General features: G+C 44.0%; 1 protein-coding gene across 1 annotated transcript in view; it reads left to right on the forward strand.

Annotated features, from left to right (window-relative positions):
• The window catches only part of hydin (HYDIN axonemal central pair apparatus protein), a gene marked incomplete at both ends in the record, with an annotated part of 156,030 nt that overhangs the window by 22,839 nt on the left and 118,059 nt on the right, over positions 1–15,132 (forward strand). Inside the window, 2 exons of the mRNA XM_080762251.1 lie at positions 8,872–9,076; positions 9,978–10,068. Of these exons, the coding sequence (XP_080618377.1) occupies positions 8,872–9,076; positions 9,978–10,068 (296 nt within the window). The remainder of the gene's footprint in view (positions 1–8,871; positions 9,077–9,977; positions 10,069–15,132) is intronic.

Raw genomic sequence — 15,132 nt, forward strand, 5'->3', positions numbered from 1 at the left:
CCCTGTCTTTCCCTAGTGGGTCTGATCGAGGGTAGCTACTGGGACGTAAGTCTGGACTTGATCACCCCGGCTGGGTCACCCGAATGAGGGGTATGATGTTCGAGAGACCCGAAACCCCGATGACCGTGGGATACCCAGTTGCATCCAGGCGATGTATTTTTGTTCAGAAGCCCTAAAAGGGCTGCGATCAAAACAAATCAAAGATAAAACTTCACTCGTGTGAGTGCCCACTCTAACTGTATTTATATTGGCCACATGACGTCGTCATTTAGTGCCCTAAACAAATGTTAAAGTCCCTAGACATGGACACGATTTGCGTCTTCAGTAAATATGATCGTCAAAGTTCATAGACTTTTTATGTCATAAGTGCTCTAAAGTCTAAACAAACCTATAAACAAAAAAATCCCATAGTCTTGGCTGCCATAATGACGTAATCTTCAAAGGCCATGCATTGGAGGTGCTCCAGGCGCCCCTCAATAAATGCACTTAAGCCTATTCAGCCTGCATCTACTCGCTGCCTATTCCCTATGCTTTCAATTCAATGTGCTATACCAGCAGTGATAGAACGCTATAGCAGACTTGTGTTGCTAACCTTGATCCTGAAATCTTATGGCAACGTCCCCTTGGGAAAACGATTGCCTGTCGATGATTCAATACCAGCGGATAAGACTTTTAACACTCATTTAAATTTACATTTAAATTAGTAACCTTTTGAAACGATCATGAAATGATTTCCCCCCCACCCCACCCCCTATGAGTTAGCGAGGTATTGCTCAGTTTCAGCCATTATAGGAAGCCGCTCAATTTGGAGGAGGCGTTGTTTCCTTTATCCATGATTTATGTCTGCTGCCCCGTGTCCGACATATACTGTATGTAACGATGCTTTGCCGTCCATGCACGTTGTAACTGGCTGCTCTCACTGTCAAACTGCACTGGCAGTGTTTATGTCCTTTGTACAAGGTATTCCTGTACTTCTCATTATGTGGACATAAATAAACATTTCTAGTGTGTGTGTGTGTGTGTGTGTGTGTGTGTGTGTGTGTGTGTGTGTGTGTGTGTGTGTGTGTGTGTGTGTGTGTGTGTGTGTGTGTGTGTGTGTGTGTGTGTGTGTGTGTGTGTGTGTGTGTGTGTGTGTGTGTGTGTGTGTGTTGCGTGTGTGTGTGTGTGTGTGTGTGTGTGTGTGCGTGTGAGCTATTTGTTTTTGAACCGTCATGATTTACCGTCGATGTGTTTATAGTTTATGTGCTGTCTGCTGGTGTGCGTGATGACCTCAGCTCAGGGAGGGACTGGACCATCATACTCATTGTGTCAGTCACTGCTGTGCTGTCTGCTGGTGTGCGTGATGACCATCATACTCATTGTGTCAGTCACTGCTGTGCTGTTTGCCTGCTGCATAGAAACACGCACAGGGCCGCTTCAGGCCAGCATACAGCAGCGATGGCATTCAGCAACATTAACCCATTTAGGCCTTTAAAAAATATATTTTTTTAAATTATTTTTTTTCCTGAAAAACCTCATATTTCTATATCAGTGGTTCTCAATATTTCATGTCAAGAACCCCAAAAATATGTAATGTATTTGGCCGCCGACCCCCATCTGAAAATATGTCATTCCAGGGACCCTCCCAGAAGCAAAGATTTGAGCTAAAAACGTTCGCTCTGAAAGAATATATTCAAACATTTGGGCCACATTTTCACGATTTTTCAAAAATAGCAGACCTACAAGCTCATAGAGCTATGAGCTTGTAGGTCTGCTATTTTCAATAGCTAAATTATAACATAATGCACCAAAAGGGGTTCCCGCCCGAAATGGGTTAAGCTTTTATAATGGGCGCACCAAGCCCAGGCCCGAGCTCCCGAACACCACTTACAGCCCATCAGGGGACTATCATTTTTAATTTAGCACCTTTCCCTCCCTCCCTCCCCCTCTCTCTCCCTCATGCATGTTTCAGGACAGCCTCTAAAGCTCGCACAAGGGCTTTCCTCCTGTGGCGGAAAGTAACTAAGTACATTTACTTTACGTCACTGAGTGCTTTGAGTACAATTTCGAGCTATTTGTACTTTACTTGAGTATTTCCAATACTTTTACTTTACCACGCCACCGTATCTCGCATCCGAGCGTTGTATTTTTGCTCCGCTACATTTATTTTGAAGACGTCAGTTACTATAGTTACTTTGTAGATTATTATTATTACAAAAAGCATACATTTTAGCCCAAACAATGTCAGCCCTATATACATTTCGTTTCATTTCACCAAACGATCTACAAGCTCACAATGTGAGCTTGTAGATCGATCTGCTGTTTCCAAAATATTTTCTTTATACATTTGAAAACATGAAATGGGACATTGTGCATAATGAGTACTTTCTCCTTTTGGCACTGTACAGTAAGTACATTTTGGATGCCGATACCTTTGTCCTTTTACTGAATTCCGGACTTCTCTACTTGTAACGGAGCACTTCTACATTGCAGTATTGATGCTTTTACTTATAAGTTAACCCATTCTGACCTGAGATCAGATTCATACGAGGTTTCCACTGGACACACACTGGTCTGATTAACCCATTCTGACCTGAGATCAGATTCTAAAAATGTCAGTCGTTCTTCGATTTTTCAAAAATAGCAGACCTACAAGCTCGTAGCGCGCCACTCGGTGGCGCGCTATGAGCTTGTAGATCTGCTATTTTTCAATAGCTAAAGCATAACATGATGCTAACACCAACATGGGTTCCCGTTCAGAATGGGTTAAACATGTGAGTACTTCACTTCCATCACTGCTCTCTCCCAACCTATCAGCATCACTGTTGTTGTTACCAACCTATCAGCATCACTGTTGTTGTTACCAACCTATCAGCATCACTGTTGTTGTTACCAACCTATCAGCATCACTGTTGTTGTTACCAACCTATCAGCATCACTGTTGTTGTTGTTACCAACCTATCAGCATCACTGTTGTTGTTACCAACCTATCAGCATCACTGTTGTTGTTACCAACCTATCAGCATCACTGTTGTTGTTACCAACCTATCAGCATCACTGTTGTTGTTACCAACCTATCAGCATCACTGCTGTTGTTACCAACCTATCAGCATCACTGTTGTTGTTACCAACCTATCAGCATCACTGTTGCTACTGGTACTGCTGCTCTTACCCTCCTATCATCCCTGTCCCCCTCCTGGCTGTCATGTGACAAAGTATGAAATAGGGCGTTCATTTCTGGGGTGGAAACAAATTCATAGACATATATAAGATTTCTATACCCGACAGTGATGATATTGTGTGTGTGTGTGTGTGTGTGTGTGTGTGTGTGTGTGTGTGTGTGTGTGTGTGTGTGTGTGTGTGTGTGTGTGTGTGTGTGTGTGTGTGTGTGTGTGTGTGTGTGTGTGTGCGTGTGCGCGTGCGTGTGCGCGTGCGTGCGTGCACATGCGTCGGAGAAAGTAGATGTGTTGGCACGTGCGCATTCAGGCATGCCTGTGTTTGTGCATGACAGTTCTACTGTATATACTTTCATGTGTGAACAGATTCCAGCACCTTATGTTGACAGCTACACCGCGGAGGGGCGGACAAACAACACGGCACTCACTTAAAGTTGCCTCTTTCTTCTGGCGGCACCCTCCCGAGCACCATTACAGTTGTGTTGTTTTTCAATAGTGTTTCTTTTGGTCAGACTGTCATTGCAGCAGTGAAGGAAGAAGCGATGGAGCTGTCCCAGCTGTCCCTACACTATTACACACACCGGTGGTTCCCAAACCTTTCAGGTCCAGACACAAATGAGAGATAAGGCGTTTGCCCGCGACCCCAAACTATAATGGTGAAAATAGCAAATCTAAAAGGTCGCGACGCGTCGCCACCTTGTAGATCGGCTGTTTTCACTACTTTTTAAACACTTGATTTCTAATAATTATTATTAATATAATTTCTTTGATTTATTCATGAAAAAAATGTGTTTTTTGATTAGACCAACAAATGGGTCCTGACCCACTGTTTGGGAAACAGGTGCTTGAGAAGTTATCTTGCTGTGTTTTCTTTTTTTTTTGATTGATTATTTTATTAGACAATATATCATATGCAAAAACAGTACATGGTACAGTAAAAAAAAGCACATTTTATCCAAAAGGATGGCACCGAAAAAAGACCTTGCGGTCTTGTTTCCATTCGGGTCCCAATGCATTCATTCATAATACAGTGATGATAGTAATCGAGGATACCTCACAACACATGAAAGTTATTTACAGGTGTACCAACAAATCTAAATAAATCTAAATACCAAATAAATCGCTCGGAGGGGGGGGTATAGGGAGGTTGGGCAGTCATCTTCTCTCCTTTTGACCAGCTGATATTGATAGGTGATGTTCCTAGAGAATCACAGTGGGGGACAGACAGACAGACAGACAGACAGACAGACAGACAGACAGACAGACAGGGCGAGCGGATGAAAGCAGCTCTCTCTGCCTGTCAGCTGCTGTCATAGCATCAGGATGCAGAAAGATAATTGCCTCCCTTTCAACATTCCTCAGCCCTCCTTTTTCTCCTCTCTTATTTCCTCCATCCTAAACGATGGCGGGGAAACAAAGAGGTGCCTGCTTCTCTGAACCTCAGCCAATGCTCTCTCTCTCTCTCTCTCTCTCTCTCTCTCTGGTTCACTTTGGATCAGTTCACTTTCAGTTCAACCCCCCAAGAATATATTGAATTGGCTCTGCTGGAGGAAGCTGAACCGAATGGCCCGAATGTTCAGACGCAGATGAGTAAGACACACTTGCGAGACAACGATTCATCTACAGTTGGCAGATTCTCCATGCCAAGTGTTATTTAAAGCATTACTTTTGGCAGACAATCCACTTGATGAACTGGTTGCACTTACACTTAGATTGAACAGAACACCAGCCCAAACCCACATCAACAGTAACGGTTTTGACAGCAAATTTTGATTTAGTTTTAGTCGTATAGTCTTTTGAATTAAATGTCATTTAGTTTTAGTCATAAATCACCTGAAATGTTTTAAATGGTAAATGCCAAATGGTGCATTTATATAGCGCCTTTATCCAAGGCGCTTTACATAGATTGTGCATTACATTCACCCATTCACACACACATTCATACACCGATTGCGGCGGAAGCCATGCAAGGTTCAGTGTCTTGCCCAAGGACACTTCGACATGTAGACAGGAGGAGCCGGGATTCGAACCACCGATCCATGGATCATTGGACGACCTGCTCTACCTTTGATCTCACCGCAAAGCGGTGCCTATGGGCTATAGTTCCAAACATTGCTCCTATGGCTGGAACTATTCCATTGAGATAGAATGAGCACTTCCGCATTCCATTGTTACAATGCGAGTCAACGGGAGTGTCATTACTCTCTTACTAGATTACTCTGGTCTCTCCCTATAACATTTAGTCTTGTTTTTATTTGTTGACGAAATGGTTGTGAATGTCCAAGACCCCGCAGCCTGTTTGATTACATACCTGTACGTTCCACCCAGAGGCTCGCTGTGGCACGACAGCACGTATAAAACATTCATGTTGCAAGTAATTGTCTGGCTCCACAATTATTCAAGATGAAAAATCTGAATAACCACAAAGACGAAAGTTACCTCATTACGTTATAAATTATGAAGCGGAAAGCGACACGGAGCAGCCAGTGGAATCCGAAAGAGATTCGTCATGGAAATGAAATTGGCATTTTGTGATCTCAAAACAACAAAAATAATGCAAGTCTCTTAACCCATTCTGAACGGGCACCCATTTTGGTGTTAGCATCATGCCATGCTTTAGCTATACCTACAAACTCATAGCGCGCGCGCTACGAGCTTGTAGGTCTGCTATTTATTGAAAAATCGAAGAACGACTGACATTTTTAGAATCTGATCTCAGGTCAGAATGGGTTAATCAGACCAGTGTGTGTCCAGTGGAAACCTCGTATGAATCTGATCTCAGGTCAGAATGGGTTAAAACGGGTTCAGCTCAAACAAATACATTTTTTATTATTTATTTGATGATGGGTTCACTTTATTTTATATATCCTTTATTTTCTGAATTCAACTAAATGGTCTGCATCTCTATATCTCCTTCATTCAAGGAGCTGCGTGAGACCAGATTCTATGACAACGACAGGACCGGAAAATAATTTCCCATGCATTTTTCCCATAGACGTTTCAAAAAGTATATTTATTTAATGATCTGTAAGCCTCGGACAAAGCCATCTCGGATCGTGACATAATCATGACAATAAACACAATATTTTGGGCCGAACAAATAATAAAGGGTAAGAAGAAAAGCAACAAATAAAGTGTTGTAACCTGCCCTTTTTTTCTTCTTTCTAATTATTTGTTCGCCCCCCAAAAAAAAGTTTGTTGTCATGAAACGTCTATGGGAAAAATGCATGGGAAATTATTTTCCGGGCCTCTTGTCGTCATGAAAGGGGGTGGGACTGTGATGCTCTACATACATACATACATACATACATAAAGCGATGATGTGATTTAACATGCACCCGTTCACCACACAGTGCCAACCTGCTCATTGGGAGTCGTGCACAGAAAATAGGATCTACAAAGCTCACAACGCGCTGTGAGAAGGTTTCTGTGTGCGAGCGACTCCGTCGTAAACTACAGAGCAGAAATGAAGAATGTCTTTTTTGTGGGGGGGACGCTCAAAGACAATTCAGCACTGTAAGCCAGGAGGATGGAACTGGTTCCCCAACAGCTGCTCTACCTCTTGGAGCCACTGCCCTACACAGTAAAGCCTCACTATTGATTTATCCATCTGTAACTCCGGGAGTGTTTTCAAAGTGTAACCAAGTTAGGCACCTCGGGTCAATTGACTCATCAGGGCTGTTAAGGATGTTAGATGTCCCGACGACCAAGCCTCGAGGGGACCGCGCCTTCTCTGTCGCAGCCGGCCAGACTGTATTATAATTCCCTTCTCCATTCGATCTGCCCCCCTCTATCGAATCTTTTACTTAAATCCAGGCTCAAAACTCTGTTTTACTGAGTCGCAAGCATTCGAATCCTCCTGATATGACGTTTTGCTTGTTTTATCCCATCGTTTCCGTTTGATATGTTGGTAATGATCTCCTTAGTACTGTATGTTCTTGTTTTTTACTACTGTTTGTATTTGTTGTGTTGATGAAATGTTCTGTGTAGCTCTTTGGTTACAACAAAAGTTTCTTTTTTGTGCTTTTTAAATAAAGTTAAATGAACACTGAGGATTTGGATGCGTACGTATATGATGCTATACACTACAGGTTGGATGCTGCACACCGCCTGATTTGAATGTAAACAAAGCCTCAAAAGATTTACCTACAGTCCCGTGCTGGTAGATTTACGCGTGCATGGGACGCGCACAAGTTGGTGTGTGGGTGTGTGTGTGTGTGCGCACGTGTGCGTGCATGTGTGCGTGCAACTCTTGTAGTGTTGATGGTTGTTGCCCTGTCTTAGTATTAGAAGTATTTCTTCTAGGTAGTTGTTGCTGCCACAGTGAGTTAAAGGTATAGGCTGTAGAATCTCAGATCTGTGTGAGTACAGTACACACACATACGCACACACACACACACACACACACACACACACACACACACTCCCCTTCCCTCTCTGACAGGAATCAAAGTGATGGCTGTCTTTGATGCATTCATTGATTTAGAGAGAGAACACTAATGAGCATAGAACGAGTTTGACACTTATGTATGGCCCGTTCGATCAACTCCGTGCACACACAGCCACTTTGAAGTTCAAAGGGATCAATTAAGAGCTCCTCCTGAGCCTAAAGTTAGGATCAGAGTTATCTAGGTCTAGCCTGACACTCAGTCTGAATTTAATTTCGTTTCACTTCATTATTCAGACTGAAAGCCCTCCCCGCGGCAGCAGTTTCTGGACTGGGCGTTGTCAAAGCAGCAGTCTTTGGCGATTGGCTCATACCAACCAATCAGAATAGTATAGTTGTTGTCAATCATGTGGCTATGGCTAACTTGGTTGCTAACCAAACAAACACAGTCAACGAGCGCTACTAGCATGTAAAGAAAAGCGGTAAAATATGTCGGATGATGTTTATAAAACCTGTCGTTTCTGTAAAGAAACTATTTATCATCGAGCGATTTAACCCATTCTGACCTGAGATCAGATTCATACGAGGTTTCCACTGGACACACACTGGTCTGATGAACCCATTCTGACCTGAGATCAGATTCTAAAAATGTCAGTCGTTCTTCGAATTTTTCAAAAATAGCAGACCTACAAGCTCGTATCGCGCCACTCGGTGGCGCGATACGAGCTTGTAGATCTGCTATTTTTCAATAGGTAAAGCATAACATGATGCTAAACACCAAAATGGGTGCCCGGTCAGAATGGGTTAATAGCCAGATTGATACGGTCGCGAGTCACTGCAGTGGAGGCAGTCACCAGACCTAAATCGCCAGGAAATATTTTTTTAATGGTAGCAATTCAGGGCTGGTGCCAGGCTAACCTAGTTCAAGATCTGGTCATCCCAGCTTGGTGATGATGTTCAAAGTAAAAATATTTAGGACGACCGTTGAGCCGATTCTACTCTATGGCTCTGAGACATGGACACTTACAACGAAATTAGAGAAACGGTTGGATGGCACTTACACCCGCCTTCTAATGAGAGATGACTAAAACTAAGACGAAATATATTGACAATTTCGTCAACACAAAAACTAGACTAAAATGTTCGGGAGAGATTAGTGGAGAAGAGATCCAGTAGAACTAAAAGACAAGTCATTTTATGCGTCGTTGCATGGAATGCGAGCTGAAAATAGCATTTTCAAAAGACTACTATGACTAAAACTGTGTGTGTGTGTGTGTGTGTGTGTGTGTGTGTGTGTGTGTGTGTGTGTGTGTGTGCGTGTGTCTCCAGGTGAGGAGGTGCACGTGCGTCTGTACGGGGCGTGTGAGGAGCTGGACAGCGTGCGTCTGGAGCCTGCCGCCGTGTCTCTGGAGGACACGTACGTGTCTCTGGCCAGCCAGCGCTCCGTCTCCCTCACCAACGGCAGCGACATTCCTCTGCACTACTGCTGGAAGAGCTGGCCCAGCCGGGAGCACCAGGACCTGTATGCGCTGAGGTACCGCACGCATGCACGCACCGATACAGAACTAGAGGGCCCCACCCCAGCTATTCATTTCAATGGAAGTTTCTCGGTGGCGTTTGAAGCACCCGGAAGAACGCTCAAGCATAACCTGACACTATAGAGTTGAGAACATTTTAGGATTTTAACGATTCCTAAAGGGGGGGGGGGGGGGGGGGGGGTTCCAAATGGACCCTTAAATAACTGTAACTCTGAGAGTGTACAAAAGGATCCATTTGGTTCCTTTTGTACTCTCTCAGAGTGACATTAAAATGTTTGAGAACCACTGGTGTAGTAACTGTATAGCAGACGTCAAGTCCACATACCAGCTCTGACAGTGTGATTAAAAACCTGTCTGAAAAAGAACCGCTTCCTTCCGGGTGCCAACCCTACCTGACACGCCTTAACATTTTCCAATTTTAAAGTTTTTATAATGTTACACTTTTCCAATTTTACGGCGCTGAGAAATACAATTGACTACCGAAGTCCTGGCATTGGGTCATCTTAAAATTGTCTCATATAAGGGGTCAGGCTAAAACTAAGGGGATCATCCAAAACTATAGTATCTCTAGCGGTGGCCTGAGCCACTGCCAGTGCCCCCCCCCCCAAACCCCTCCTCATCTCCCCTCCTCTCCCCACCCTCCTCAACCCCCTCCTCATCTCCCCTCCTCTCCCCACCCTCCTCAACCCCCTCCTCATCTCCCCTCCTCTCCCCACCCTCCTCAACCCCCTCCTCATCTCCCCTCCTCTCCCCACCCTCCTCAACCCCCTCCTCACGTCCCCTCCCCTTCCTTCCTTCCAGAGAGCTGCAGAAGGAGGAGGATGAGGAGAGAGAGTGCCTCCTGTCGGAGAGCGCGTCGGACCCGGCCGAGTTCCACCGCGTGGCTCTGCTGTCCAGGAGCTTCAGGGAGCGAAGGAGGCGGGCTGTGGAGGACCGGCTGCCCCTCTCCTCCTCCTCCTCACACTCTCCCATCACTGTCCAGCCAATGGTACGTGTGTGTGCGTGCGTGTGTGTGTGTGTGTGTGTGTGTGTGTGTGTGTTTGCACAGCACGTGCGCGCGGAAGCACAATCTGGTCCAGGGGCACAATCTGTGCAGTCTATAAAGAAAATGAAAAGGTCAAGTCAACAGCAGCCCCGCCCCCTCTCTCCCAGAGCCTAAATGCGGACGTGTGCGTTCCTGTCTGTCTCTCACAGTCTCCGCCTCTCTCTCTCCATCGCTCTACAGTAGCTCTTTGCTTACTCATCGTCAGCGGTGGAAAAAAGTACTCACATTATTTCACAAGTAAAGGTCAATCAATACTCCATTATAGAAATAGGTATAAGTACAATATGTATTTGAGTAAAAGTACAAAGGTATTCTTCAAAATGTACTTAAAGTACCAAAAGTAAAAGTACTAATTTTGTCCCATTTCATGTTTTCCAATGTTTAACCCTGTAAGACCCGGATATATTTCTACTTGCAAAAAAGAGATTTCAACCTTACTACTACTTTGTACAACTATAGGACTTATGTTAAAAATAAAATAAAAAAGGTTTGATGAAAATGTTATGCACATTTATAATAATTATATAATAAATTAATAATTTACATTTGGGGGGTATCTTTCACAATAATGAATAAAACATGTTCTAGACATTCTAATGATCACAAAAAACCATATTACAATAATTTTACTTACTTTTATTAGGGTTAAAGAGTCCAGAAATTTTTAATTTCTGTGAATTTCAGCCTCTGTGGGGGGTATTTATATGCAAATATCATGACCAATGGCATTGCAATGAACATCACTGATGACGTTTAGGTGAAAAAAGAACAGAAAAAAATAATAATAATGAAGTAATTAATTCAAATAAAAATGTTACCGGAAAGCAACATCTTTTGAGGAACAGCAGATGCGTACAGTACATACAATGCGTCACAATGCGATGCATTGTAGATGCGCTTTTAGATCTGCTATTTTCACATGGCCGAAATGTATATTGGACTGAAGTGGGTGATGCATAGTGATGCGCAGGCCGGCCCGTTGAAAAGCGGGCAAAAAAGGGGGAAAATAAGCATTCCGGTATAACTTCTTTCCCTCTGCTATTCTCTCTCTCCCACTCCCCTCTCCTGCTCTCCTGCTCTCCCATCTACCAATTGCCCATCAATGTGTTGCTTATTTGATCAAGTATGCACAGCTGTCGCTGTTCAATCAATCAATGATATCATTATCCTGATATCCCGGACGCCACTTCATGCACGTCAACTTTATTTGAATGTCTCATGCAATGTTGTTGCAGTCAGAGGACAGTAGGCTATACACTCACTATCTATGTCACCATTTAATGTTCTCTCGTCACGTGTATAGCCTAGACTATTGTACACAATTATAAAGGACAGGGAAAATATTAACTGTCTATCCTAAAACTGAACCTGTATCCTCAACTGATTGTAAACGCAACGTGCACATTGCTCTGTCTCTCTCTCTCTCTCGCTCTCAAAAAATCAACCGCAAAATCAAAATCTAATGTTTTCGAGTACAATATTTGCCTCTGAGATATGGAGTAGAAGTCAAAATTGTACTCAAGTACAGTATTTAACCCATTCTGAACGGGAACCCATTTTGGTGTTAGCATCATGTCATGCTTTAGCTATTGAAAAATAGCAGATCTACAAGCTCATAGCGCGCCACCGAGTGGCGCGCTACGAGCTTGTAGGTCTGCTATTTTTGAAAAATCGAAGAGCGACTGACATTTTTTAGAATCTGATCTCAGGTCAGAATGGGTTCATCAGACCAGTGTGTGTCCAGTGGAAACCTCGTATGAATCTGATCTCAGGTCAGAATGGGTTAAGTAAAAGTACTTAGTTACTTTCCACCCCTGCGTGGTCGTCTTAGCATCAGCGTGGTGGTGTCTCTCCTCACTCAGCAGATGATGACCTGCTGCCGTGTAAATATTTTACTGCATCGTTCCACAAAGTCCTTCAAAGCTTGGCTCCTGTGATATTATATAACTTTATTCTACACACTGAAACGCTTAGGGTTGTACTTTATAACTCTGGCCCTGTAATGGTTCATTTTCACACTCTCAGAGTTAACCCATTCTGACCTGAGATCAAATTCATACGAGGTTTCCACTGGACACACACTGGTCTGATTAACCCATTCTGACCCGAGATCAGATTCTAAGAATGTCAGTCGTTCTTCGATTTTTCAAAAATAGCAGACCTACAAGCTCGTAGCGCGCCACTCGGTGGCGCGCTATGAGCTTGTAGATCTGCTATTTTTCAATAGCTAAAGCATAACATGATGCCAACACCAAAATAGGTTCCCGTTCAGAATGGGTTAAAATCTTTTTGTGGGTATGGATTCGGATTGTGATCTTATTATCGCGCCTGAAACTAGATTCTTGTATGCATGAAATGCATGAAGTTTAGCATGGTTTTCTTTCCACAGTTTCGCATTTGACCTACAAAGGGTTAAGAAAACTCTCTCTGTTGTGTCTGGTTCCTTTAAACACATTAACTAATTAATTAAGGTATTAATGAATCAATTCTCCCACCACTGCCACTGTTATTCAGTGAAGACCCTTATTTTGAAGGCCCACGGGACCCCAGAACGTGAACCGAGACGTGAACGCAATGTTAATGTGTGGAGTGGCAGACGATCATCTTTTTTTTTCACCCGGAAAAGAAATGTTGTAACCGTGATCATCCGTTCTCGAATAAAGTTAGTTTTGACCAACAACACAGTCTGGGAAAAAGAATCCGAGATAAATGCATTTTTTATAAATCTGTTTACATTGCGGCAGGCGGAGACGAGAGTTTTCTTTAAAAAATAATAATTTATCCCACGATTTTGTAACCCATTTATCACCCCTGTGTCAATTATCTAATGCGATCCTGGGCTCCAAATACCCTCCGCCAACCTGGGGAGAGCAACGGACTTGAACTCATGCTTCCTTCATGTATGAGTCTCCAAGTCGCTCCTTTACACCTGACAGGGGTTATTCCAACCAGTTCCTTTCCCCTCCATCAGGCGCCCCGGCTGGCCAGGGGGAGGCAGTTTAGTGACCAGGATTACTGCATGTTTTTTGTGAGGGTACCTACCCTAGGGGACACGGGGAGAACATGAAAACTCCACACAGAAAGGCCCTTTTACCAACCCCGACTCGGGTATGGAGACGAGAGTTTTCACTTCCGGTTGTATCGGTCTCCTATAGCAATCCATACGTTGGCGAACGTTGGTGATCATAAAAAAAACCCCAAACAAAAACAACACTGTTCTGACGTCCGTGGACGTCAATGGCAGTTATAAGGGTTGGATTTGGTCTGACGTCTGGGGGTGACAATGTCAGTTGAGGTGTTAATTACAGGAGGACCATGCATGGGCAGATCCTCCTCAGAGCGCTCTGACCTCCGCTGACAGCCCTGTTCCTTTGTTCTGCTCCTCGGTCAGAGCTCAGGCTCTGCCTCCATGCCAGCCAGACTCCCTGGACAGCAGGAGAACAAAGAGTCTTTAGTTCCAGACTCCCTGGACAGTTGGAGAAAGAACAAAGAGTCTTTAGGCCATGCACACAGTAGAGGACAGTGGAGAGAGTCATGCGCAGTCAGCGCACACACACACACATAAACACACACACACCCGCGTGTGCACATACCCACACGCAAACACGCACGTAGGCACGCACACGCATCAGGCACCCGCAGGTAATTTACACCGAAGCCGATGCCGCGCATCCGAAAATAGCTCTACGCTGATCTGTAAGCTCACAAACGTCACGGTATACAGACACGTTGCGAGCTTGTAGATCTGCTATTTTCGACGTGAGCAACACGGCGAGCAGCCAAGTGTAAATCTGGCACGCGTGCCGTGCGTGCGGTCGTCGGAGGCTCCAGAGCTATACGTATACTGTATGAGGTTGCCGGACTCCCCAGAGGCAGCGGTCATCTCAGAGCTGCCTCTGGCGCTAATGAATGACCCTCTCCTTTCTATTTTGAGAGAGAGAGAGAGAGAGAGAGAGAGCGCTTTGTGCTGTGCAGGGATGCAGTAGAGTATACTATAACTGAATCACGTACCAACCCCAAATTATGTTTCCACATTATTATCCAGTGAGCTGTCTGTGAGATTTATATTCACTTTATTATTCCCCCATGAATAATAAAAGTCCATCTACCTCCCTGGGATTATCTATTTACTATTATGCAGTGGAATCTACCAGGAGTTGACCTTCTGCGATGGCCCCCCTGTGTGCATGTGTGTGTGCGTGTGTGTGTGTGTGTGTGTGTCAGGTAATCAACTGAAATGTTTTAGTTTTAGTCTAGTTTTAGTCGACTAATATCATACGATTTTGTTGACATAATTGTCAGTATATTTAGTCATTTTAGTCATCATGGCAAAAGTTTTATTTCGTTTTTATTTCGTTTTCATCAGTGAGAACATTTTTGTCATGGTTTTAGTCGACAAAAAATGGACACTGGTGCGTTGTTGTTGTTGCATGCCTCATGTAATGCTCCCTGTCTTCCATTGTGTTTATCCGTCTGTGTGTGTTCTGTCTCCCTGTCTTCCATTGTGTTTATCTGTCTGTGTGTGTTCTGTCTCCCTGTCTTCCATTGTGTTTATCCGTCTGTGTGTGTTCTGTCTCCCTGTCTTCCATTGTGTTTATCTGTCTGTGTGTGTTCTGTCTCCCTGTCTTCCATTGTGTTTATCTGTCTGTGTGTGTTTCTGTCTCCCTGTCTTCCATTGTGTTTATCTGTCTGTGTGTGTTCTGTCTCCCTGTCTTCCATTGTGTTTATCTGTCTGTGTGTGTTTCTGTCTCCCTGTCTTCCATTGTGTTTATCTGTCTGTGTGTGTTCTGTCTCCCTGTCTTCCATTGTGTTTATCTGTCTGTGTGTGTTCTGTCTCCCTGTCTTCCATTGTGTTTATCTGTCTGTGTGTGTTCTGTCTCCCTGTCTTCCATTGTGTTTATCTGTCTGTGTGTGTTCTGTCTCCCTGTCTTCCATTGTGTTTATCTGTCTGTGTGTGTGTGTGTTCTGTCTCCCTGTCTTCCATTGTGTTTATCTGTCTGTGTGTGT

Source organism: Protomyctophum bolini (genome assembly GCF_963924005.1).
Source record: "Protomyctophum bolini genome assembly, chromosome: 4".
In the NCBI taxonomy this organism is placed as follows: domain Eukaryota; kingdom Metazoa; phylum Chordata; class Actinopteri; order Myctophiformes; family Myctophidae; genus Protomyctophum; species Protomyctophum bolini.